Source organism: Monopterus albus, unplaced genomic scaffold (assembly GCF_001952655.1).
Source record: "Monopterus albus unplaced genomic scaffold, M_albus_1.0 scaffold173.1, whole genome shotgun sequence".
In the NCBI taxonomy this organism is placed as follows: Eukaryota; Metazoa; Chordata; class Actinopteri; order Synbranchiformes; family Synbranchidae; genus Monopterus; species Monopterus albus.
This window is the reverse complement of record NW_018128053.1, coordinates 740490-764189: the sequence shown is the minus strand read 5'-3', so window position 1 is coordinate 764189 and position 23700 is coordinate 740490. Positions and strand designations below refer to the sequence as shown.

The following is a 23700-nucleotide window of genomic DNA, read 5'->3' as shown; positions in this document are numbered from 1 at the left end:
TTGCAGATGGCCACCACAGGAAGACGTGAACTGGGAAGACTGACTTCAAGATAGGAAAAAGAAATCATATGTTTTACCCATTTTCTTCAGAATTTTACAGCTCCTTCTGGAGCTTCAAACACAGACCAACACCCTTCTTCCCTTTCATACCACCATCTGCACACCCTCCCTCTTTGCCTACTCTTTTTATGCTCACCGTTACCCACTTGCTATTTATCATTTTTCTTTGCCCTCTAATTTCTTTTTTCCTACTCCTTACATCTCTCTCCCTCACACTCTAGAAAAAGGTTTCGAGGGGATGCTGATTTATGATTTGAACTGCATTTTCCAGGATGCAGGAAGGTATGGTCCCATGGGATGACCATCAGTCCTGCGAGGCAGTATAGGTTTGGACAGCTCCAGGATGCTGCTGGTTCTCTCATTAGAGTTTGTGTAATGAGTCCACATCTAACCTGTCGCTGGTGCCAGGCAGCACTGAAAAAGAAACACAGTGTTCATGGGCTGACACTATGCAGGTGAGGAAGCCACATCCCAATTCAAAATAAAGGCACTATCCTCTATGACATTGCTGGGATCTGATCAATTTTGACAACTGTGTGTAGTCAAACTTCTGTGAAAAATAGGTGCAAAGGGAACTCACACCCCCATGCGGACTTGGGCATTTTTTTCCATTAATGACGGAATAAAAAGATATTTTCCACTTCTGCACTTGAGCACCTAAGCAGAATACAAAAAACAAAACAAACAAAAAAAAAACATTTGTCTAGTGACTGAAATATCCCTTGGCACTCAGACTTATTGGGCTTTTGGGCTTATGTATTTATTTACTGTAACAGCGACAAATTGTGCACAGCCTTCTATTAAATTGCTAGATTTCTATGAAATACCATTTATTCGTTTCCATAAAAATCTTTAATTCTGTATCACTAAAACACACACTGCAAGATCCACATTAAGTTCTTCAATTTCATTTTCATTCATCTTTAATTTTAACAAACTGGACAATGTCACAGTGATTCTAAGTAAACCATAAAGATTAATCAGAGCCCCCCTTTCTCTGAATACTGTACAGCCTTCAACACTGCATATACTGTAGGTCTCACCAGGCAAAACATCTCCAGACATGCATAAGGCATAAAGAATTGTTAAAAGAACACTTAATGTCTGCAGTCAAACCTCCATCATGATTACAGTGCACATTAAAACATTACCTGCAAAACTCTGGAAAACTGAAGAAACAGAACATGAAGTAAAAACAGCAGCAATGCATTTTAGCAAGCATTCACCACATAAAGGTTTTTTAAATTTTTCTGCTACTTTTGGTTTTGTTAAAAATCAAAATGCCCTCACAATTGAACAAAGCAAACAGCAACAAAGACAAACATACTGTCCTTCTCAGTTCAGTACACTCAGACAGCCACAGACACTGTAAGAAAAGTGAACCAGACTGAGAATTAATCATTCCTACCTGAAAACTAACTGGCCACTACACAGATAATAGCAGGACTGGGTATGTGTAAATCTCAGTGTGTTATACTTCTAAATATAGCTTCAACCACTTGGCTGCCAAGGCTGAATCCCTGAAGAATTCAGTAAAGAAAAAAAACTGTGTTCCCAGAAGACACTGAGCAAGAAAAGGCTGTCACCCTCCTTTCCAACATGCTCCACAAGCTGTTCAGTGGACCAAGAGGGCAGATGTGGTCTTCTTAAACATGCGGGCTCCAGGTCCCAGGTGAAACGAGAATGCACCTTTCTTTTTCCTAGCAAACTACACAATTGAAACTGTGGCCACTAGACAGTGGAACATCTGTGCAGACAATTCTTATAACACAAAAAGGACAGGAAGGCAATCTCCTCACCCTGTTAGGTCCAGTGAGCAGATTACCTCAGGTGTCTCAAGTTAACAGAGAGCGGAGACAGGAAGGGAAGAGGAAGAAGTAAATAGAAAAAGAAAAACAAAGAGGCAGAGTGCCATCCTTGTTAGATCTTCCTCATTCACTCAGTGTTGCTTAGTGCCCCAGTGTTCCCTGATCCCTTGTTCTTTTTCCTCTTATATTTTTTCCACTCTTCGCTTTGTCAATTAAGATTTCTTCACCACCTCTCACCATTACTGAAACGTCTCTCTGCTTTCGGTTTGACAGTGAAGGAAGGGAGCGATAGTTGGGGAAATTTCTAGGCTGTTGAACGCTAAATGGGAGCAGAGTGATCCTTTGAAAGTAGTGATATAAATGAAGTAAGACTAAGCTTTGTAAGGCCAGTGGTTTGCATACATCCACGGCCCATCACCTTCACACCATGTCAGAGTATTGCCCTTTTATTTGTTAATACTTAGCAATAACAGCTCTGCGGCTCATTGGCACAGTTATGTACAAAGGGGGGATGTTTTTGGCTGACTGTCTCGCCTCTGAGTTGCTTTTAACAGTGACAAATACATACAGTAAATGTAATGTGGACATGGAGGATAAAACATTCAAATTAATAAAATAAATGTAGAGTAATATAGTGCAAGTCAATACAAGTCAATATCCTGCCAGCTTATAAAGATATTTATGAAAGAAGATGAGCCCTTATGTGAAGTTGAACTATATCTCTGTCTTAATACAGCTTTGGGGGTCACACTTGATTTTGGAATTGAGGTTTTCTGACTGCTGCATATAACCCTTATGTTTGAAAGGTCAAAAACACAGGGCAGTGTGGTGTCATTCATTTTAAGTGATAAAAAAAAAATCTTGAATAATGTTCCAATAGATATTGCTAGCCAGTTAAGAGATAGCAAAAAGAATTCTAAAGGGATTTGGTTTTAAACCGAGCCTTTATACTTCATTTTCAGTCATATATAATAATGCACATAGCGTCTACCAATTAGATTTTCTTGTATTTGTACTTGAACTTTGCAATATTCCAAAGCAACTCCCCTTAGCCAGATACTGAAGCTAGGAAATAGTTCTGATTAGATATTCCTTTTGAAGCTTATACTGGTTTCTAAGCACTTTATTAGGTGATTTAACATTTTCAGAGGCCTTTGGTTTGTTTCCATTAAAAACACATGCAAAGAGCAAAATTTGACAAAATGTGTGGAAACATGATGCTGCATCAATGAAGCAGCTATTAATGTGCATGGTTATTACCTGTCTTTTGAAGGTGACTTCCAATGTGCCATGAGGCTACACATCCAGTGTCTTTACAGGGCATACTGTATGTTTTCTCTCTGCTGCCTAGCCATTTACTAGTATTGCACAGACAATAGTTAATCATATTTAAACTTGTTAAATACACAGACATGTGCAATTAACTGGTGTTGTCCATTGTCGAATTAGATGATTGCTTTTAATATAAATCTATTTCTATCAAATGTTGTCTCTGAGGGTGCACAGATCTAAGGCATTATGTTAATTACACACTCCTCTTGTTGGCTCATTGCATCACATTTGGCCTGGGGATTTTGGAGGATAAAATGAACATTAAATAAAAAGGGATATCCTCCATTGGAGCATTAAATTGCCTTTAAACATCAAATCCCAATCCAAATATCTCCAAAATAAATTTTATACACACTCTTAACTTCACAAACTATAGTTGAATGTGCTGAGGAAAACTTCTAGTGCCTATTGCAAATCCATCTTTGACATCTATTTGGCTGAGGTAGGACATGATGACTCATGATTTAAGTGAACGATCGGAAACTCATTCAAATTCAATATCTGTGATTCACTGTGAAAGTAAGAGAGCCATCTGTTTGGAGATGAGCAAGAAAAAGCTGGGGTGGCAGATAAGAAGCCAGTTCAATAAAAGTTACACTGAACAAACCATCCATTCAAATTTAAAATGGCCGTAACACCTGCTGTGTCTGACCACATGTACTGTGTAACACCAGTGAAAATTGTTACAAGGCTATATGAAATTAGCTACATATTGCAGCAGTTGCGACTGTGCAACACACATGGGGAGGAATCTGACACCTGACAACCTGGCTGAAAGCACTTAAGACTGAGGAGGGTGACAGCTTCTGTGACAGTGATATGCTGGGTTTAAATGTCTGTGTGGGTGGTTTGGAGGAGTGGGGTTTCATTTCTCTGCCTACAATATGTATCAAATGAAGCATGCATCTGTGAATGCACATGTGTGTACATGCACATCTGTGTGGGCGTTACTGCAACAACACTAGATAGAAATGTACTCATCTCCTGGTTGGGGTTAGTCATCAACGTGCTATTTTTATTGGTCTATAGTGTTAAATAAATGCTAGAAACGAGGGCATAAAGTCACTTAGCTGGAAAATTGCTCAATTACAGGATCAGGAGTAGGTCAATGGAAAAAAATATACAGAGGTATTTAGTTACTACTAAATGAAAATCAATAGGATTTTGTGCATGCTTCCAATTGGATTGATTTCTCTATCTTGGTTTGCCTCTCGCAATTAATTTGATATGACAGGTTTGTTTTTTATTCGCTTGAGCGAGGTTAGTCTCACACTACTGATCATTATATTCAAATGCAATACATTCTTTTGCCATATTTTTCCATTCCATAAGCAAAATACTCAGTTGTCTGTTTTCAGTGAAAAAACAATATTATATATTGTGTATCTTAAAAAGCAACTTAAGTGTGTTGACCTCTTGTGGTCACCCTGCTGCACGGATGTACAAGTGTAGTCCAGGGCATTATGACATCACTCTTTTGTGTGGTTACATGCAGAACAAAGCATACTTCCACACTCAGCAACACCAGATTAAAAAACTGGGTTTTACAGTCTTATCTGATTGAACGTTTCAAGTGTGTTTCACATCTGCCTCAGTGGTGATGCTGGCAACTTTGTCACAGATTTTATCTTGGATTTTACACATGACTGTTGCACCAGAGGCTACACGGTATACCGATAGCTTAGAGTACATATCACCGCATCAAGGTAAAAAGTTAAATCACTGGAGGTCAGATTGCACAGGTGGGGTTAAGTTAGTCTAGGGTCTTTCTGCTATTAACCTTTCGAAATAGCTGAAATATCACAAAAATGTTACCTAGCCATACCATGAATGGGAGTTTAGGTACCAATATTGGATTTAGTTTGGTGTTTAAGTGCTCACAGCTTGTGCACACATACACACACACACACACACACACATGTTGTGTTTTCATTCTTTGTGGAGACTTTACATTGACTTACAGTCATTTCCTGTAGACTTATCCTAACCTTAACGCTAACTACTACTTGCCTAACACCTAACCCTGCCCCTAACCTCATCCCAGCTTCTGGTCCCCACGAGGATGGCCCAGTCCCCACAGTGTGTGTGTGTGTTAACAGGTTTTGGTCCTCATGATGTAAGTAATACAAAGGCATACACACACAAAAGACAAACTGTTCTAAAGGCTGGAGGTGGTTCTATTGTGACATCACTGTTATCACTCACCTCATATTAGCTTTAGGCCCTGCTCTGTTTCTCTGACTCACTCTCACAGTGATGGATTTTTCACACTACTCTGAATAAACTGTATACTAACAAAACAAAAACAAAAAAAAGTTAAAAGGAAGTACTTTTCTAAACATGCACAGGAATAGATTTGGTATATCTCCACTGCTTATTTTGTGAAGCTCTGAAACCAAGCATTTGGCATAAGGTTAAACAAAGTCATGCTTCCTTGGATGGAATATCAAACATCTTTACATCATGTGTGATAAGAACAGAGAATGGATATTCTGCATATACTTCATGAAAGTTCAGGTTTACCCTAAGTTTTGATTTGATTTATTCTTGATTTATTCTTTCAAGCATATAAAAAACAGTTGATATAACAACACACATTTTTACACACAATAGTACATGCTTTGCAAACCCATATTTTTCATATGCAAATGTTTCTATTAGAATGTAAATGACAGGACACATCAGTTCACAGTGTGAACTGATGAGAAGATCTTAATTTAGTAACTGGTGTTTATAATTAGGATATTTTAGTGATTATAAATGCTGTTCAGCTAGATGAAAGCTATAGAGCTCAGACAGTTAATCTCTATCTTAAATATTAACTCTTCATGACTAAACATGCAACCATCAAAGTTAACCCTGTTCAGTCTTAGCCATTTCTATTTATTCCTCCTGCCTTAAAGGTATCTTAATATATAAATGTTTGTAAAGGTTTAGTCATCTCAGAGACAGTAACAGATTTTACAGGAAGTACAACCTGGACTATTTGAATATGAATGCTCCAGTGATGGCACGTGAGGTTATAAATAGTGATGAGGAAAAACTAAAAGTTAAGAAGATCTATTAAGAGCTCCTAACTCAGTTAATTTGCTATATCAGTGCGGGTGTGATTTGATAACACGTGATTGTCTTTGCTCACGACATGAGCAAAGAACCCCACACATACAATGATTGTGTGGATGACAATCCAGTGTTAGGGAGGCTACTTTGAAATTGGAAAAATGTAACTACAGTATAGCAAAACTACCTTAAGGAAAACCTAGTTATGTTAACTAAAGCTGCTCAGAAAAAGGAGTTCAAACTACTTCTGAAAAAGATGATTAAATTGACAATGTATAGTATAGTGAGTTTCATGATACTCAGATACTTTACAAAGGTAACAATCAATAAAAAGTAGTTAGACAAATAAAAAACACCTACACACAAGAATTGTTAAAAACAGGCAACTAAACCTTTAACATTGTTTACATTCCTAGTCTTGTTGTATAGGTTTAGTACCATTTCTTCACTGGATGACCACCAACTAAATTCCTGTCCAGCCTAGGAATCCAACCAATACCAAGTCTTCTGCCCTTTAACTAACGATCGACTGAAACACCACCGATGGGGATAAATATCTCTGACTCAACGCCAGTCGGGCGGAATTGATGAAGCCTCTTGGATGAGAGGTGAAACGTCTTTGACCTAAAAACCTAGTCCAGTCAATTTTTCTACATTTTTTCAGCTTACTATGACCTGGATGACTGAGAATCTGCACAGATACCATGACAGCCTTGCAGTCAGGCTTCACTTTTTATTAAATGTAATTGCAGTCTTTCTGTAACCATAACCATTTTGCCATCTACAGTAATTCTCATGCTAATGATTTCTATATTTTGTATTTGTATGTTCTGTTTCTTCATTTTGAGAAGCAAAACGTCTAATACACACAGACACACTTTTGTCTCAGTGTGCTCTGGGGTGGCTACTTACAGGTGGACAGGCCAAAGGGTATGACATTAGCAGACAGAAAGCTTGTGCCCAACATGCTGGCCATATGTCATGCCAAATCTCATCTCATCTATTGCTATGAAAAGGTGGTGCTGGCGGCTGAAAGTCCACCTTCCAAACAGATATCATCAGCCTGACATCCTGACCTGACTGGAGCCGAGTGCTGCGACTCAGCTCCATATCATGTCTAGTCACATTAAGGTGCAAGAGCCAGGTCACTATATAGTGCAAAAAGAAAAACACAAGGATGATCCTTCACCTCCTAAGCCTCATAATGCACTCCAAAGTCCACAAATAAAAAGGTCCAATGGTGAGAAGTTAACATGCTGTCATTTTAGCAGTAGCAGCAGTAGTAACAGCACAACAAACAGAGAAACAGCACTGTATGCATAATGCTATTAAGTGCTAATTGGTATACTCGTGATTCAGTGGAAAATAATGGGTGTCCAGGGGTGTTCAAAAATGAAAGAAAAGGATTATCGTATTTGTGGTGTTCCCGTTGTTCTTTTGGTTTGTGTTTGCAAGTCCTGCGACAACAGATGATATGTATAGGGGATCTCTACTGGGGGAGTGGTAACACTAAATCAAATGCATGTATTTTTGCAGATTGGTGTATTCTACTCACTGTCAATATGAACCTCTCCCTTTCACTCCTGACATTAAGATGGATGTGTTTATAGTAATCTCCTTATTCATGTTAGCAATTGGTGCTCAAAGCTAGTAACATTACATGTTTATTTGTCCTCTACTGCAGAGCTCAGGGATATACAATATTTAGTATTTTATTTCAGCAGTCACTGGCCTTTTCCATCTGCAGAACAAAAAAAGTATATATACTGTACAGTGTCACATTAATACTGCTGCTTTTTCTTCTTCTAAGGTTTGGTTCTGTTAGCTACTAAAGCATCTGCATAGACCAGCCAGCAGAGAGACATGGGTACCCTGGGTTTCTTACTCAAATTCTAGGCTTTAGTTTCCATATGGCTGTGAAGGAGGAAATGATATGGCATGCCATGGAATAAATTGTTGTTTGTATCTCTGCCTTTTTTGCTCTCTTTTTCTCTGGTCTCTCTCCTTCTCACACACTCATATTCTGCAATTTCTTTTTAATATATAATGTTGTGTGTGACTGAGTGGCCATGAAGCAGTGCACTGCTGTAAGAGGAATATAAAAGTTAAATGAAAATTCTTTGGGAAAACACTGACACCCATTGTTTCAAGTCAGCTCTATGAAGGCAGACTGGCAGCATGGAGAATCTGTAAAAACAACTGCCGAACGTCCTGACACTCTATGATTGCAAAACATTTCTCACATTAGAACATACAAACCTGTCATGACCTCACCCACCAGATAAGATCATTTGCAATAGTGTAGAATCTAAGTCAGCTCTAACCTAACAGGGAAATGGTTTTGAGTGGTGGAACAGAAAAAAAAAAAAAATCTCCTTCCTGCTGCAGTGACAACACACAATATTCCCAGTGCTTGTCTGACATCTAGTGGTCAGCCTAGAGTATGGACATTTTCTAGCATTATTGGAATGTGTGTCAAGGCAGGCTCTACATATAATAAGCAGTGCAATTCATCATAGACTAAAGGTGCTTCTGTGTCTAATGGAGGCTTTTGAAGTTTCTGGACTGCACACCATTAAGTCTGACACAGCCAGTGACCATCTGCATTTTAAGTGAAGGCATATGACACACACACAGTACAAGAGTAGAGGTATAGAACATGAAGAAACAAGCTTCACATACAAACACATTTGATGGATTCTACAGATGCACCTTCCCATTACTACATTGATTTCCTCATTTTAACCATCACCTCATTTTTAACATTTTGCACATTTCTAACTCGATGCCAAATACAAAGCCTGACCCTTACTCTGCTCCGATATGCCTCACTGTAAACTCATAGTAAGTACCAATGACCCAGCAAATACTCAAATTACAAATTGTTTTGTTAAAAAAAAAGAATTGCTACTTCCTCAGATGCTATTAGTGTTTTATCAAAGTCAACCCCCCACCTTAAAACAATCAAATGCACATTATAAAAACTGAAAAATGTACACACAAACACTGTGGCAAACATGACGTTTTCTCCATTTTTGTCACTGTAGCTGGCAGCACCTACCTGAGGACTCGTTGCTCAATTGTCAGTGGCCATGATAGAAATAACAGTTTGCTATCATTCTGTCAGCATGGGGCAGAAAAACATTAGCTTTCACTGAAAACAAGCACGCACCAGGTGGTGCCGTCTCTCAGTGGATAGGCAATTAGCTTTCTGGGGGCCAAATCTACAGTTTGTCCCACATACAAAACAAGCAACACCTGCGTGTGCAGCCAAGTGGAGCTGAAACTCAGTGCTGCATAATAGAAAATAGGAACAACCAACAGGGGAGTGTCAAGTTGCCCTTTTCTGAATGTGTTTTTGGAGAACGTTGACAGGAAAATGAATAGAACGGGTAATAAGCAAGGGAGAAGCAATTAAATTATTTTTCAGTTCTGAGGTTTACAAGATGAAATATCCTGACAATTATGTAAGTGAAACATTAATTAAAATTGTGACAGAAAAGGGGAAATTAAAGTGACAGAACTTATAGAAAGAAGAAAAATACAATTTAGACCATGTTTTTGACACATAGGAGGGGAGAGTCACTCAGATGAGACAGAATGAAAAATGGCAATGGGAGAAAAACATGTGAGGTGGAAAATAGAAATTCAACTGATGCATATTCAAAGGTAAGAAACTTAATGAAAAAATGTATTAAATAAAGGAATGAATGAAAAAAATGGGTAATGAGAAAGTTGTCACTCATCATGAGGTCAGGACATGAGTAGAAAAGGGCCACTGCACAGAATCAAGATGAGATAAACATACATTTTAGTCAGAAAAATGGATAGAACCACTTACTGAGGCTACAGTCTATCCTGATACAATCTGGCAGGAGAGAGAGCGAAATGGTGAGATCAAATAAAAAGAGAAGGAGAAAAAGAGACAGAAAGAAAGAGAAGAAAGGATAAAGAGAAAAAAAGACATTTTACATCCTTCAAGGTACATTCTGCAGACAACCAAGCATTGCTCTGGGGCCACCATCCGGGGACATGCTCTGAGTCAGGATCACCCTTTTCCTTCATAAGTCCCATTATCAACCCCTCCTTCAACCTGATAGCCCCAAAGCACAGCAGCAGAAGGCAAGGCACCATAAGAGAGCATGACGCAATGTCAACATGGTGATGACATGTCTGCTTTCGCCAAATTTATAATCTAGCCCAAGTTATTTATTGTTGATATAAACAATGGGATTTCAGAGCTAACATCAAGGCAAATTGATTACTTGAAATTATATGGTATTTCTGGTAGAGTGCAGGTCTGAAATACTGAGATCCAAATAATTAGCATATCATCTGGCAATACTTATATACACCTTTCATATGTTTCAAAGTTTTATAACAAATGGGTTTTTTATTTATTTTTTTTACCTTTGCATATCATAGTAATTGTAGTGACACTGTATAAAACATAGCACATAGCAATAGTTCAAACTAAATGTATGATTAACTTAATTAAAACAAGTATCATGGCCAGAATTTGATGGCCTAAACAATTTGAGGTGCTTGCTTTTTTGACTATGACTGCAAACAAACACTGTGAAGCCGTTATGTTCACATTGTACACAAACACCCTTTTCCTGCATCTGCTGTGCCTTCACTAGAGCAGATACACTGTCTCATGCCTTTGGACCCTCTTCCTGGCAATTTGAGATGCATTTGCCCTCTGCCGCACTTTGGGCATGAGAAACCCAACAGTGTAAATGACAAGAAAGGGTGATCTGCACATCCCAGCCACCTCATGCCTGGTGCACACAAACCACAAGAAATAAGACCCCACTGTGTGCTATTTGCTACAAGCAGTGTGACAACAACACAGCAAAAAGTGTTTTTGTTTTACAAGCTGTGTTGTCAGAATCGTGAAGTGTTGGTTAAAAATCTTTGTCCTTCATCTTGAAGACTCAGGTTAAAGCAGAATGTCAGTATACATCCAATCTGGTTACATGTCTGTGAGCAAAAAAAATGGCTATTCTTCCCCATCTAGTGGTCACAAGCTACATGTGCATGTGGCACTGTGGCTGGGCTGTGGTCTCGAGCTGTCAACCGCTACAGAATAGTGGACACAAACAGCCAGGGACCGGCATAGAGATGTTGCAGTAATACAATGCAGTTTTTAAAAAAGAAAGAAAGAAAAAAAGAATTTAAAATATATTTATATTGCATAATTCATAAAGTGGAAGCAATTTAAAGTGGCTCACATACAAACATAAAGATTAACACACTAATAAATCATAATAAAAGCGTTCCAGTAGTCATGAGCCACATGTGTTGGAAAACAGCGATGTTTCTTAAATAAATGAAATTGGGTGCAAATCTTTTTTTTTTTTTATGAAAAAGTTGTCCCTGCGTTATATGAATTTTCATCTGATAATCAATAAAAAGACAGTCTGACTCTGTGTGGACGTGCCACTGTAATCTACCAGAGTGGCAGTTTAGCTTCAGCTGACACACTGCTAATTGAAGAGGTTACCACAATTACTCATCACTAATAAATATCATTAGAATTAATTCTATCCAAATATAGCCTTTCTTGGTGATTAATTAGCAGGCGTTTATCTCAACAGGGATTAAACCCTTAACAGATACTGAAGAATCTCATCTGATTGTGGGAGGAGTTTCACTTTAGTTGTTAATTAATTTCCTTGCAACAACGCGATACAGATCCTGAGCAGATTTATACTGCTATTCAATGGCGACTTTTTTAAAGGACCCATAACATGCTTTTCCTTGTTTTCTGACTTATCTACAATGTTACAACTGTGAATTATCATCTTAGACGTGACCTAAAGCTCAAAAAATTGGGTGTTCATATGTTCTAGTATTTCTATGCAGAAGCAACTGGGTTTATATATATATACGTATACCGGTACATATACTGCTGTTTACCCATCTATGCGGGAGAAAGTCTTATTAATCGCGGTTCGTTGTGCCGTCCACTTGCAACACAACACCGGCAGCAGTAGATGTGTGCATTCATGAACTATCCTCTCGTTTTAAGGAAGAGGCTTTCTGGCTCTGATTCTGAAATAATTACAATCTACTTGGAGTTATGAGGGGTGCCAAGCTAATCTAGAGGTACCCAAGATTAAACATTAAATGGCTGGAAATGAGCAAAATGAGCATGCCATGGGCACTTTAAGTGTCATTTAAGCCCGGTTGAAAACAAAGGAATGGGGCTGCTATACAGATTCAGGACTCTGACATGATGGATTAGTCACAACTGTGTGTTCCAGCGATCTATAGCAGGTCAAGCTGTGACTCTGTGTACAGTTAAGTACAAATGTGTGTGTGCAACTGTGAGCCGGTCTCTCTGACTGTTTGATCCTAGGGCCGCAGACATACGGGCCATTGAAGGGATGAAAAGCTCCATCTTCTGAGTCTTGGCCAGGTGGGGTGTTTATGAGTGACACAGAGAGTGAGTGAGTGATTGAGAGAGAGAGAGATGGTGAAAGATAAAAAAATAAAAAAAGAGGAATGGCCACCTTTGTTTACCCCACCACCCCCTTCCTGTCTCTATGGTGGCTTAAGCTCCTATATTGGAGGATGTACCTCTGTCATGCTCCTCCTGGTTCACTGCTGAAAGTCTCTTCCATCGAAGGATCAGGACAGACTTAAAGTGTCCAGAGCTGGAAGGTCATATCCATCTTCCCCAGAGCACTAATATTCAGTACAATGAAATTTTAATAAGTAAAAAGGTCTGCATTCTTGCACCAAGTTATTAGAGAAAGGCATTAGCTTCCTCTATGAAACCATCCATCTTACTAACCCCACTCTACAATTTCACTAACCTTCTCCTGAGTAAGCTTGCCTTTCAAACCTCTTTCCAGTCTCCTATTCTTTGAGCTCATCTGTAATTACTAATGACAAAGATTCCCATTTCCTCTGAGCCAACCAGCCCCTCAGCTAACTCCACAAAAAATGGATTGGAGCAGAATCATGAGGAGGAGCAAGACAGGAGCAAGGCCACCTTGACGCTTCTAGAGACAGTTCAGTAAGTTACGGCTCGGGGTCAGGCCAGGGATACTGTTAGAGATGGAGCTTTTAAATGGGAGGAGGTGCTAGAGGAACAAAAGGAGGGAATGAAAGCAGAGGAGATGGTGAGGGACCCAAGTCAAAGGAAAGGTACAGAAATGACTGCAGGTTGGCTCCCCTAGGTGGGCAAAAGGACTATGTTTTGGGGATGCCTTTACATTTTCATTTTAGTTTGATTTCTTTATGAGTTGGAGGAGAAGCTTCTGTGTTTGTACCTCAGTTTTTGCTAATGAATATCAGTGTTATTTGTTAAAAACTATGATGAAAAATATTCGGTGACGACCTATTTTTCAGGATGAAAAGGAAACTAAAAAAAGTAGAACGTAATGTTTAATAACAAGAACTATGACAAAATGTTTTACATTGACCACCATTACCCAGCAAGGAGGAAGAAGCTATAGCCTGAAGTAAATATTAAAAATGCAGTTTAAAAATGGCAAAAGCCAGACTAAAAGTTATTTTGTATTTACGGACTAAAACTAGACTAAACCAAACAAAACTCAAAATAATAATATGCATTTTCACCAACCGACTAAGACTAAAATAAAATCGAATTCAAGTGTCAAAATTAACACTGTCTGACATTCCTCATTTAAACCAATGATAGTGATGGCTATAGGTTAGATTGTTAGCTTGCTGTACAGCCAATTGTATCCATTAAGTGAAACAAACCACAAGCTATCAAATCAAACAAATCTAATAAAACTGAGGGACAAATTTTGAAGCTTTTCCCCCACACAATCATCTGAAAATGACAAAAATAATAGTGTCAAACTCAAAATATCAAACCATCATTTTAAGTTAGCAGTACACAAATACAGACAGGGGATGGGATGGGAAAGGTTAGCAGGTGCATCCATAATCAATCACAGTGTCCTACCAAGGTTCACGGTGAGCTTAACACGGCCTCCATCCAGCTCCAGTCGCAGGGTGTCTGCTGACTCTTTGGAGGTGGTGGCCATGAGCAGGCCGTACGCCCGCTGAGACATGAAGCGTAGTGCCACGTCCTCAGCCTCTGTGTGCATGGTGACCGGCACAATGATCTTCAGGTACATGCTGCCATCATAACTTAGCACTGTTGCCTCTGGAGTGGGGTGAAGGAGAGAAAAGCAGTGTGACAAAATGGGTAGGACAGAGAGACAGATGAAACAGGACACATGCATGGTGGTCGACTGGACATGACAGCCCAATATCAAGAGTCAGTGGAATGCATTTGGCAAATTCAATGTCATTCTAAATGACATTGAAGAAAACATGCTGGAAAATATTCACCTCTGATACAATTAAGTCCCAGTTTCACCAAACACTACAAATCTAAGCTACATGGATTTTCAACATTTATCTTAAATTAAACAGAAAAAAGTGTGGACATATACCGTGTACATCAATAAATACCAATTTAAAAAGTTCTCTCTTCTCTTTTTAACATTTAAAAGGTAACTAGAACAAATACAAAATCACCTGTTTGCCAAAATAAGTACATTTGGATGCCACATCTACAGCGTAATATCAGGAAAACATACAATGATCGAAGCCAGGTGGGTTTGAAAACTGTAAACCTATCACCTGATAAAAAGATGGTGTTAATCATTATTGGACTTCTCAGGATTGTGATGAAAGCATATAGACTTCACCTCTAGGTCTTTATCTCTTTTGTTGCTTTAGTAATTTCACCCATGTTTCATGTGATTTTCATAATAAAAAAAATCGTGTCTTCATTTGTATCAGCCTAATGTTGCAAGCTTGCAGAATATGCAACAGACTTCTTACACCATTTTTATCAGATGTACCACGCAGAGTACAAAATGAAAACATTTATTATAAAGAAGAAAAGAAAACCACAAAAAATATTCCTAACAAAAATTCATAACAAATTAAGACTATCCTCGAGCTGAGTAAAATGTCAAAAACAAAGTGCAGCTGGGATCTGGAGCACCCTTGTTCACACTAGGCACAACCTTGGTTATGCTCTTTAAAATCAGCAATGCCATAAATAGACTGCTGTGTAGAGCGAAGGATTCCTGAGGATGGCTCTTGTTTTGCTTTGTGGGCAACATGCGGGGGAAACATGGGTTTAGTCCATGCAAAAACGTGTTTTAAAAAATCAGAAAAATATCATGTGTGGGGGAGCAGGTAAGACCAGTGGTACTTTAAGTGTTAAACACAGATTCATACACATTGCATCACCACACTTCACCTTATTTGCCAAAGGCCCCAGTGCAGCATTTCTCTATCAGTCAGAACAGCCGAGCGTAGCAATCCATAGATACCCCAACTGCTGCTCAACACACCATCAATACTTTAAAAAATGAATCATGCAATAACCTCTGGGTTTACAGTCCTCTAGTCAATATCACAGATTTTGCTAACACACTACTGACAGAGGGAAATATGTTGCTGGTTATTAGAAAAGTGTCCTTTGTCACATCCCTCCTGTAGCACAAAACTCCACTAGATGGCAGAAGAGCATCACTGAAACTGCATGTCATCTGTGCACCCAGACACAAAACTGTTAAAATATCACCCTTCAAAATAAAGACATTTCATCCTCTACCTCCACTGTCCTGATTTGATTCCAATCTCTCCTTCCCTCATTACCTTCCTTGTCCCTCAAAATCCCATACTGTCATGGCTCACTCACCCCCACAGACGTGCAAAGACAAACCATGAAGCAAGGTGCCTGCAGCTAATTGGGATGAATCAGAATACATGGTGCTATTTAAGTAGCTCACCTCACATTGTTGTGGCGTACGTGCCACCTGGGTCTGCGTGACCGGCACAGATGGTGGCAGTAGGCCTGACTGCTCTGCCACACTGCTGCCAGCCTCTCAGAGCTTCAGCTTCAATTCCCTCCCCCCAGCCAGTGGGCCCTATTGCCACCGAGCCTCATGTGGCATATGGACCACACATAGCTCCCCATGGGGCTCTTACTCCCACTACACAGCAGCTGCTTGGCTGTGTCAAATACAAGGCAGCACATTGTCACATGTGTCAAAATAGTCACCCTACACTTGTTTTTTTTGCTCTGGTTTATTGGATGGAGTGTACATCATCAATGATTTAACAACTTCTCATTGGTTCATGTTGGGGCCATCTGTGACTCCCTTTGCACACTTATATACTGTTCTGTATTTTCTCAGTTTGTGTGTCTTGTTCAGGGTGATACAGTGGCATTTCTTCTTTGAATTGTCTAACACAAAAGTGACCAAGTTGTCATTCTTTCACCCTTCCTGACACCTGTTCTCTTCACCATCACCCTCCTTACCTATCTCACAGTTGGTACCCAGGTATCCAGTGCCGGTGCAATCGCAAATGTAGCGGTTCCAGCCCTCTTTGCACAGTCCGCCGTTGCCACAGGGGGCACTGCTGCACCGCTTCTGCAGTTCACGGGTGCAGAAACTGCTGACACCCAGCGCGCTCTGGATCTCAGCCAGACGGCGGACGTCGCGGCTCTTGCCATCAATGAAGAGGTCACGGACACACCCTACATAACCATAGTTAAGTAGAGCTGTCCAAACCTCTGGTGGCAGGATAAGGTCCGACTTAGACTCAGGCAGCCCACCCAAGTACATATCACTGTCCAGGTCCAGGATTTCACTGCCCTCTGGGGAGTTGAAGGGCATGCTGCGGCTGTTGACTGAGATAGAGCCTAATAGATGAATACACAAACAAAAACAGGACAATATTAGTTGCTAGATATACTGTAAAAATTGGCAAACGGATATACTGGTCTAATCATAGCTACATTAATTAAACTTGGAGTTCTTCTTATGTGTATATTTCGTCTGTACCTGGGGATGCATCTTGTGTTTAGTGAGTGACTGAAAGTATATTTCAGTGACTCTAAGAGACAGTGAAATGATTGAAGACATTTGTGGAGTGGATAGGTGGGGGGAAAATCAAGTGGGTAAGTGCAAAAGTAAGTGAATGGATGGGTGGGAGGGGGAGTAAGAGCATAAATTAGGGACATAGAACATAGACAGAGAGACAGACAAAATACAGGGAAAATAGATGAAAGCAGTGTGTGTGTTTGTGTATGTGTGTCTAATGTGTCTGTAATAGGCTAAATGGAGGAGAAGGGAAGCAGAATGCAGCAGGGAGTGGGTGAAACAAAAGGCCCTCTCTCCTTCTGTGATTAACGACTCCGTCTTAATTTTCTATTAAAAGCCAATTACAGAAGGAGCAGCAGTGAGATCGCATGTTTGCGCACGCGCATGCACATGCAGGCACTTACATTCACACCTTTCCTCATTATAAGATGCCATTAGAGGGAACTATAATGTCCAAGGTGCTTGCCCACCTACAGATCATTCATCAGACACTGCATACTGAAGCACACAGATGCTTCTGTTGTGCCCACATGTGACCAGGGGCAACACACCACACAGATATGAAAAATAAACTTAAATTAACAAATATATGTCATTTTAATAGTATTTTTAGCCTGTTCTTGGCTTTTGCTTTGGAATGTTTGAACTAGCTAGATAGTTTTAGAATGTGTCAGTTCATTCTACTACATGTCTGATAAATCTGTGACACTGGGTATTTCCAGCCTACTGAACCCTTCCAAGCTACTGTCCAAAACAGAACCAAAATATGAACAGAATGAACATGTCTATTCCATGCACATTTGTGGTTTTTGTATAACATTATGGGGATATCAAGGTATCTACCCTTTAGAAAACCAACTGTAAAGCTGCCAATTACAGCCAATGCAGAATAGACAGGGCTGTGAGCTGTGTTTGAACTAATTTGTATTCATTTTCATTTGTATCTAAAAAAAAAAAAGACACATTAGATATTTTTGTTGACACATTGTACAAAGCTCGACAGACCTGCCACAGTACAAGACGGCTGTGGATTTTTTTTAATCCTCATTAATAATGATCCCACCAAATAATCTGCCACAGTAAAAATGACATTGTTTTTTGATGGAGCAAGTATTGACCTTGTTGATACAGGTCACTAAATATCCTGCAGAAGTTGATGATTTGCCGACATGCCGGTAATTGTGAACATGTTGAATTTTTAAAGCTGATGGGAAGTAAAGCAGTGTAATAAATATTAAATTGACATGAATCTGCTCCTTGATATGAAAATGAAAACACCTAGACAACCTATAAAATGTGGATGATTAATGCGAATAAATAATTATCCAACAAGATAAATTCTAGATTAGTTGTCAGTCTCAACACAGCACACGTTTAAAGCAGCTCTCACCTTTCCTCCCTTCCCTCTGGAAATCCACATGACACCATTCACCATCATTGACCTTCTTGTTGCTGGCCTTCAGTTTTGTCTTTCCTGAGCCCATATCGATCAGCAGGTACAAATAACCGTCCAGCAGCTCCATAGCAAAGTAATCAGTTTTCAGCTCCCTTCCGGGTTTCTGCTCTTTGGGACCCTGAGGGCGGCCATGGCTGAACAGCAAGAGGCCGCTGGGCTCTGTGGTGCGGAAGTCAAAGGAGATAGAGCCTGTCTTCTTGGTGTTCCACTTAGGCAAGGATATGAAGGACTCAGGGGTCTCAAAGGTGACAGGGTCCAGGGCTGCCACGTCCTCGCAGCGGAACACCAGGTCACCGTTCAGGGTGATTTTAGGGTCGCGCTCAATGGCCAGCCGTGACAGCTCCAGCTTAAAGTCATTGTTCTTGTACACCACCTGGAAAGTAGTGAGGAGAGAGAGTGGTTGCAAAGTTATTATTCTGAATAAAATCATGTTGATGATGTGGTTGTGGAATCAAACAGGGTATGCAGAACTAGATTGTTATCTAAAAGTAGACTTTTTCTAACCTAAAAAAATGCAGCTGCAAAAGAGACTAATAGTCTGTCTACAATACAAAAAAGCTTACAGATGCAACCTAATTGCATCTGTAAGCAATTAGATGAGACCTCAGTTTACTGATATTCCATGATTTGGTAAGGCAGTCCTTTGCACTTTGAAAAATTCAAACCCAGAGTAACCACTTGGGCCCACTGAGTTGCCCAGGGCCTGCTTTCATTGATTTTACAAATGTCTGTGCATGTTGTGTGGGTGCACAACTTGCTCAATGCATCAGGCTTAGATCACCACTGCATCAACTGCTAACTCATGGTCAAATTCATACAGTGTACAAACTATTTGTTCTTGTACAAAAATATAGCTCTGAAATGTCAGTATATATGCAAAAGAAATGAAAAAAGAAAAGGCTCCAGGGGATATCTAGATGCATGGAGAAGTGAATGTGCCCTACAGTCTTAATGCAAATGTCTCTGACAGCCTTTGATGAAATACATCTCTACTGTTTCAGCTCAACGTGTGTTTGTGCCTCACTGTGTGCATTCATAATGGATTAAGTGCTAAAAGCAATGTAAATTATCCTTGTCTTTCATAGTTTTACTTTTCCTTTTATTTGCAGAACACTCTGTAGCTAGTCTTTTGAGAGGCAGTCCTTAAGGTGCAGTGTGAAGCAGCTGAGGATTTTTGCATTTGTGTGTTTTCTGTCACACGCTTTATGCTCTCTCACATGAGCACACACATCCACTGATAGGTAATGGAGAAAAAAGCCTTCTGCACATTTCTAAATTTGTTTTCTGTTGCTGTGAGGTTCAGGAGATTGTTATGTTGCTGTAAAGTCAGACGTTTACAGTACTTAAGTACATTTTTCAGTGATCTGTACGCTACTCAGGTTTTTACTTTTTGACATGAGTTTCAGTGATGTTTGCACAGACAGCAGGTAGAAATGTTCTTCAAAGTGTCACTTTTTCCTTTTTCAGTGACTCACTTTATTATAACAGTGATTTTCCATGCTTTAGTCTATTAACTAGACCTTCCATATAATCAGTGGGACAGTTATAAGCAAAGGTTTGGGCACTCTTAGGCAGAGTATTTTGCTAATTTTTGTTACGAAAACACATAAATACAACCACTACAGCAAACAATCGTTAAAACTGAGCTTATTCAGATGTTGCTTTATGTGCTTCGGATGCTAACTTTTGTGATGAGGTTGCGGATAAAGTTTCCTCCTGATAACTCGTCTATGCAGACTCTGTGTGTGCATCAATGCTGTGCAGTGGAACAGTGAACCACTACTCCTTTGTCAGCTAAACCTTCCTGCAGCTCCTTTGCAGTAATGTGTTGGTGGTTGCTTTGCATTTTTATGAAAATCTACCAGAAGAGAGTTGAAATTTGTTTGAGATAACAGTGATCATAAAGTTCCTAAATCTTTTTTTGTGAAATTGGGCACAACTTAGATACCTCAATCCACTGATAAAATAAGGATTATTCCTGCATCTTGCTTCTTAAAAAATTCCTAGTTTCACTAGATCTGCAAACTACTATGCACCCTGAATAGAAAAAGGAAAGATTAATGCAGAATTATTATCTGTGTATTAAGTCACCATTTGCTTTTTGTTTGGATTGCCCTGTTTTCATATGCACACCGCTGAAAGGCTCATCGTTTTTAATGCGGTTTACTACATTTGTTTTAATTTTACCAGGCTGCTGCTGTTCTTCTCATTGTCTTTCACTCTATTTCTTTCAAATGCCCTTCAATATCACTTATTTTTTCCACCATGTATGCACACTCTCTCTCTACATTTTCTTCTCTGTCAAACACCACACCTACGCATTAGCACAGAATGAACCACAAGCACACAGATATGCTGGGTTATTCCTGAACTTAAGCCTCCTTTGGTTAACTCCTACATTGGACACGCTACCACATGTGCAGCACACCTCATAATGGCATCATTAGCAGAGATTAGTCCTGGTAATTAGCCATGATAATGCTAAAACTGGCAGCTAATAAGGTGGGAGCTCGCCTGGCTTAGGGTGGTAAAAAGAGAGGGATAGGTGAAAGAGAGATAAGGAAGTGGGAGGACTGAGGATATTTGCTTTTATTTGATTTATGTCCAGGTATTTTTTTTTTTATTTATCCATGCTGCTTCATTCATACAAAAGATGCAGCCTGGTATTATATATAGTTTTATAGAAAGGATCATACAACATGTCTTGCCTTCTGCCTGTAATACCAGAGAATGAACAAGCCACAACTACATGAAGACAGTATAAAGCTTTCCTTTTCATAGTCTCTTAAATCCTCCAGTGTGTCTCAAGCAAAAGAATACAAATAAAAGCAAAGGTGTTGCCAGGGTCACAATGAAAGCAAATAGCAGAACGCGAAAGAAGGTGGGGGAATAAAATGGAGAGGTGTTAAGCAGTAAGGGAGCCAGGGGACAACCAGGTTGACAGAGGGAGAGAGGGATGCCTTGGCAGTATTATTGTATGAGACTTCCAGGACCCACTCTGAAAGGTGTATCAAATAATTAGCGCCTTTGTAAGGCAAAGGACCCAGACAATCTGCACTCAGTCAGATGCTGACTGAACATCTATACCATATGCCTTTCTTTCATATCTTCAAACCCTTGAGACTGTCTTATACAGGCAGTTTGTAATATATCATCTTCACAACTGAGAGGGCAGGTCTCCACAGTTTGTCTAATTATCCAAGTTGCCCAATCCAGAGACATTCACTGGTTTTGTCCACTGATAAACATGAACTATCAAAGGTTAACAAACTGTGATACCTTGAGCAAAGTTACTAATGTCCTTCAGTGAGGCTTTTTCCCATCTTTGCATTTGATCATCACTTCTGAATATACTGATTAGTGTAACAGAGCCACAGGGTGTTTTTGTCTTACTCAAATCAATGTGACATAGACTTTGACTTGTGCTTTTTCACTTTTCTAACGGTACAGCTAACATAGGGCCAAAGCCTTCCTCGAGGTGACTTCATTGATTTGTTTTGTCATTGAGAAACTCAGCAAATCCAAAACCCTGCATGTCAGCAGAACAAAAATAACCTTTTTTTATTCTACTTGACTCAACTCATTATATTTGATATATTTATCAGATTTCATGACATTTACTGACAGTCTGTGATATAATTTCAGCATTAACATATATTGTATTTATAGCTGTTGCCTTGGTGATGAAAACCCACAACTGAAAAGGACAAAGAGTAGGCTCTGCAATAGCAGCCTGCCAAGTGTCAAATGAATGTTGACTTGCGGTAGGTGGGGACTGAGGGCGATGAGTGACTCCAGAAGATTTTATCACGCAACAAAGGTGAGAGTAGAAGGAAGTAGCAGACAAAAAGAATGATCTTCAATATGAACTTGGGAGGGCAGAAAGGGAGAAAGAGTGAAAGAGGGTGAGGGCAAAGAGGAGGGCAAGAGCATTCATCCAGTGCAAGGAATCAGTCGAAGAAATCAATTTTTAATTTGGCTGTCAGGATGGCAAAGCTGGCGTACCAACAGTGCTACCATGGACTTAAATGTTCATGTTAATAACAAATGTTCCACACAAACTGAAGTTAGTCACAGCATTCCACAGGGCTCTGTGTTAGGTCCAATTCTCTTCACTTTATACATGCTCCCTTTAGGCAATATTGTCAGGAAGCACAACATAAATTTCCATTGCTATGCAGATGATACTCAGTTATATTTATCTATGAAGCCAAATGAATCAGGTCAGCTGGTCAAACTTCAAGCATGTCTTAAAGACATAAAGGCCTGGATGACCTGCAACTTCTTACTTCTAAACTCTGACAAAACTGAAGTTATTGTGCTTGGGCCTGAAAACCTTAGAAATCTGCTGTCTAATCATATAGTTACTTTAGATGACATAGCTCTTGCCTCCAGTACTACTGTGAGGAACCTGTGAGTCATCTTTGATCAGAATATGTCCTTTAAATCACACAAAATCCAAGTCTCTAGATCTGCCTTCTTTCACCTACGCAATATTGCAAAAATCAGGAGCATCCTGTCCCAAAGTGATGCTGAAAAACTGGTCCATGCATTTGTTACTTCCAGGCTGGACTACTGTAACTCTTTACTATCAGGATGTCCCAATAATTCCCTAAAAAGCCTCCAGTTAATCCAAAAGGCTGCAGCCAGAGTACTGACAGGAACTAGCAAGAGAGATCATATCTCTCCCATATTAGCTTCTCTCCACTGGCTCCCTGTAAAATTCAGAATAGAATTTAAAATCCTTCTCCTAACATACAAAGCCCTTAATGACAAGGCTCCATCATATCTTAAAGACCTCGTAGAGCCTTATCATCCTAACAGAGCACTTCGCTCTCAGAGTGCAAGTTTACTTGTGGTTCCTAGAATCCACAGAAGTAGAATGGGAGGCAGAGCCTATAGCTATCAAGCTCCTCTCCTATGGAACCAACTCCCAGTCTCAGTTCGGGAGGCAGACACCCTCTCTACCTTTAAGATTAGACTTAAGACGTTCCTTTTTGATAAAGCTTATAGTTAGGGCTGGATCAGGTGACCCTGAGCCTTCCCTTAGTTATGCTGCTATAGGCCTAAGCTGCTGGGGGGC

General features: G+C 39.7%; 1 protein-coding gene across 8 annotated transcripts in view; it reads right to left on the bottom strand.

Moving 5' to 3' along the window:
* nrxn2b (neurexin 2b) overlaps window positions 1-23700 on the bottom strand; it is a 711574-nt gene that overhangs the window by 344276 nt on the left and 343598 nt on the right. For 7 of the 8 annotated variants that reach the window (XM_020616301.1, XM_020616300.1, XM_020616308.1 and 4 more), the window contains 4 exons: window positions 18552-18990; window positions 16597-16980; window positions 14212-14415; window positions 10102-10128 (listed from right to left, as the gene is read on the bottom strand). In XM_020616301.1, coding sequence (XP_020471957.1) covers window positions 10102-10128; window positions 14212-14415; window positions 16597-16980; window positions 18552-18990 — 1054 coding nt within the window. The remainder of the gene's footprint in view (window positions 1-10101; window positions 10129-14211; window positions 14416-16596; window positions 16981-18551; window positions 18991-23700) is intronic. The other variant, XM_020616305.1, reaches the window with a different exon arrangement.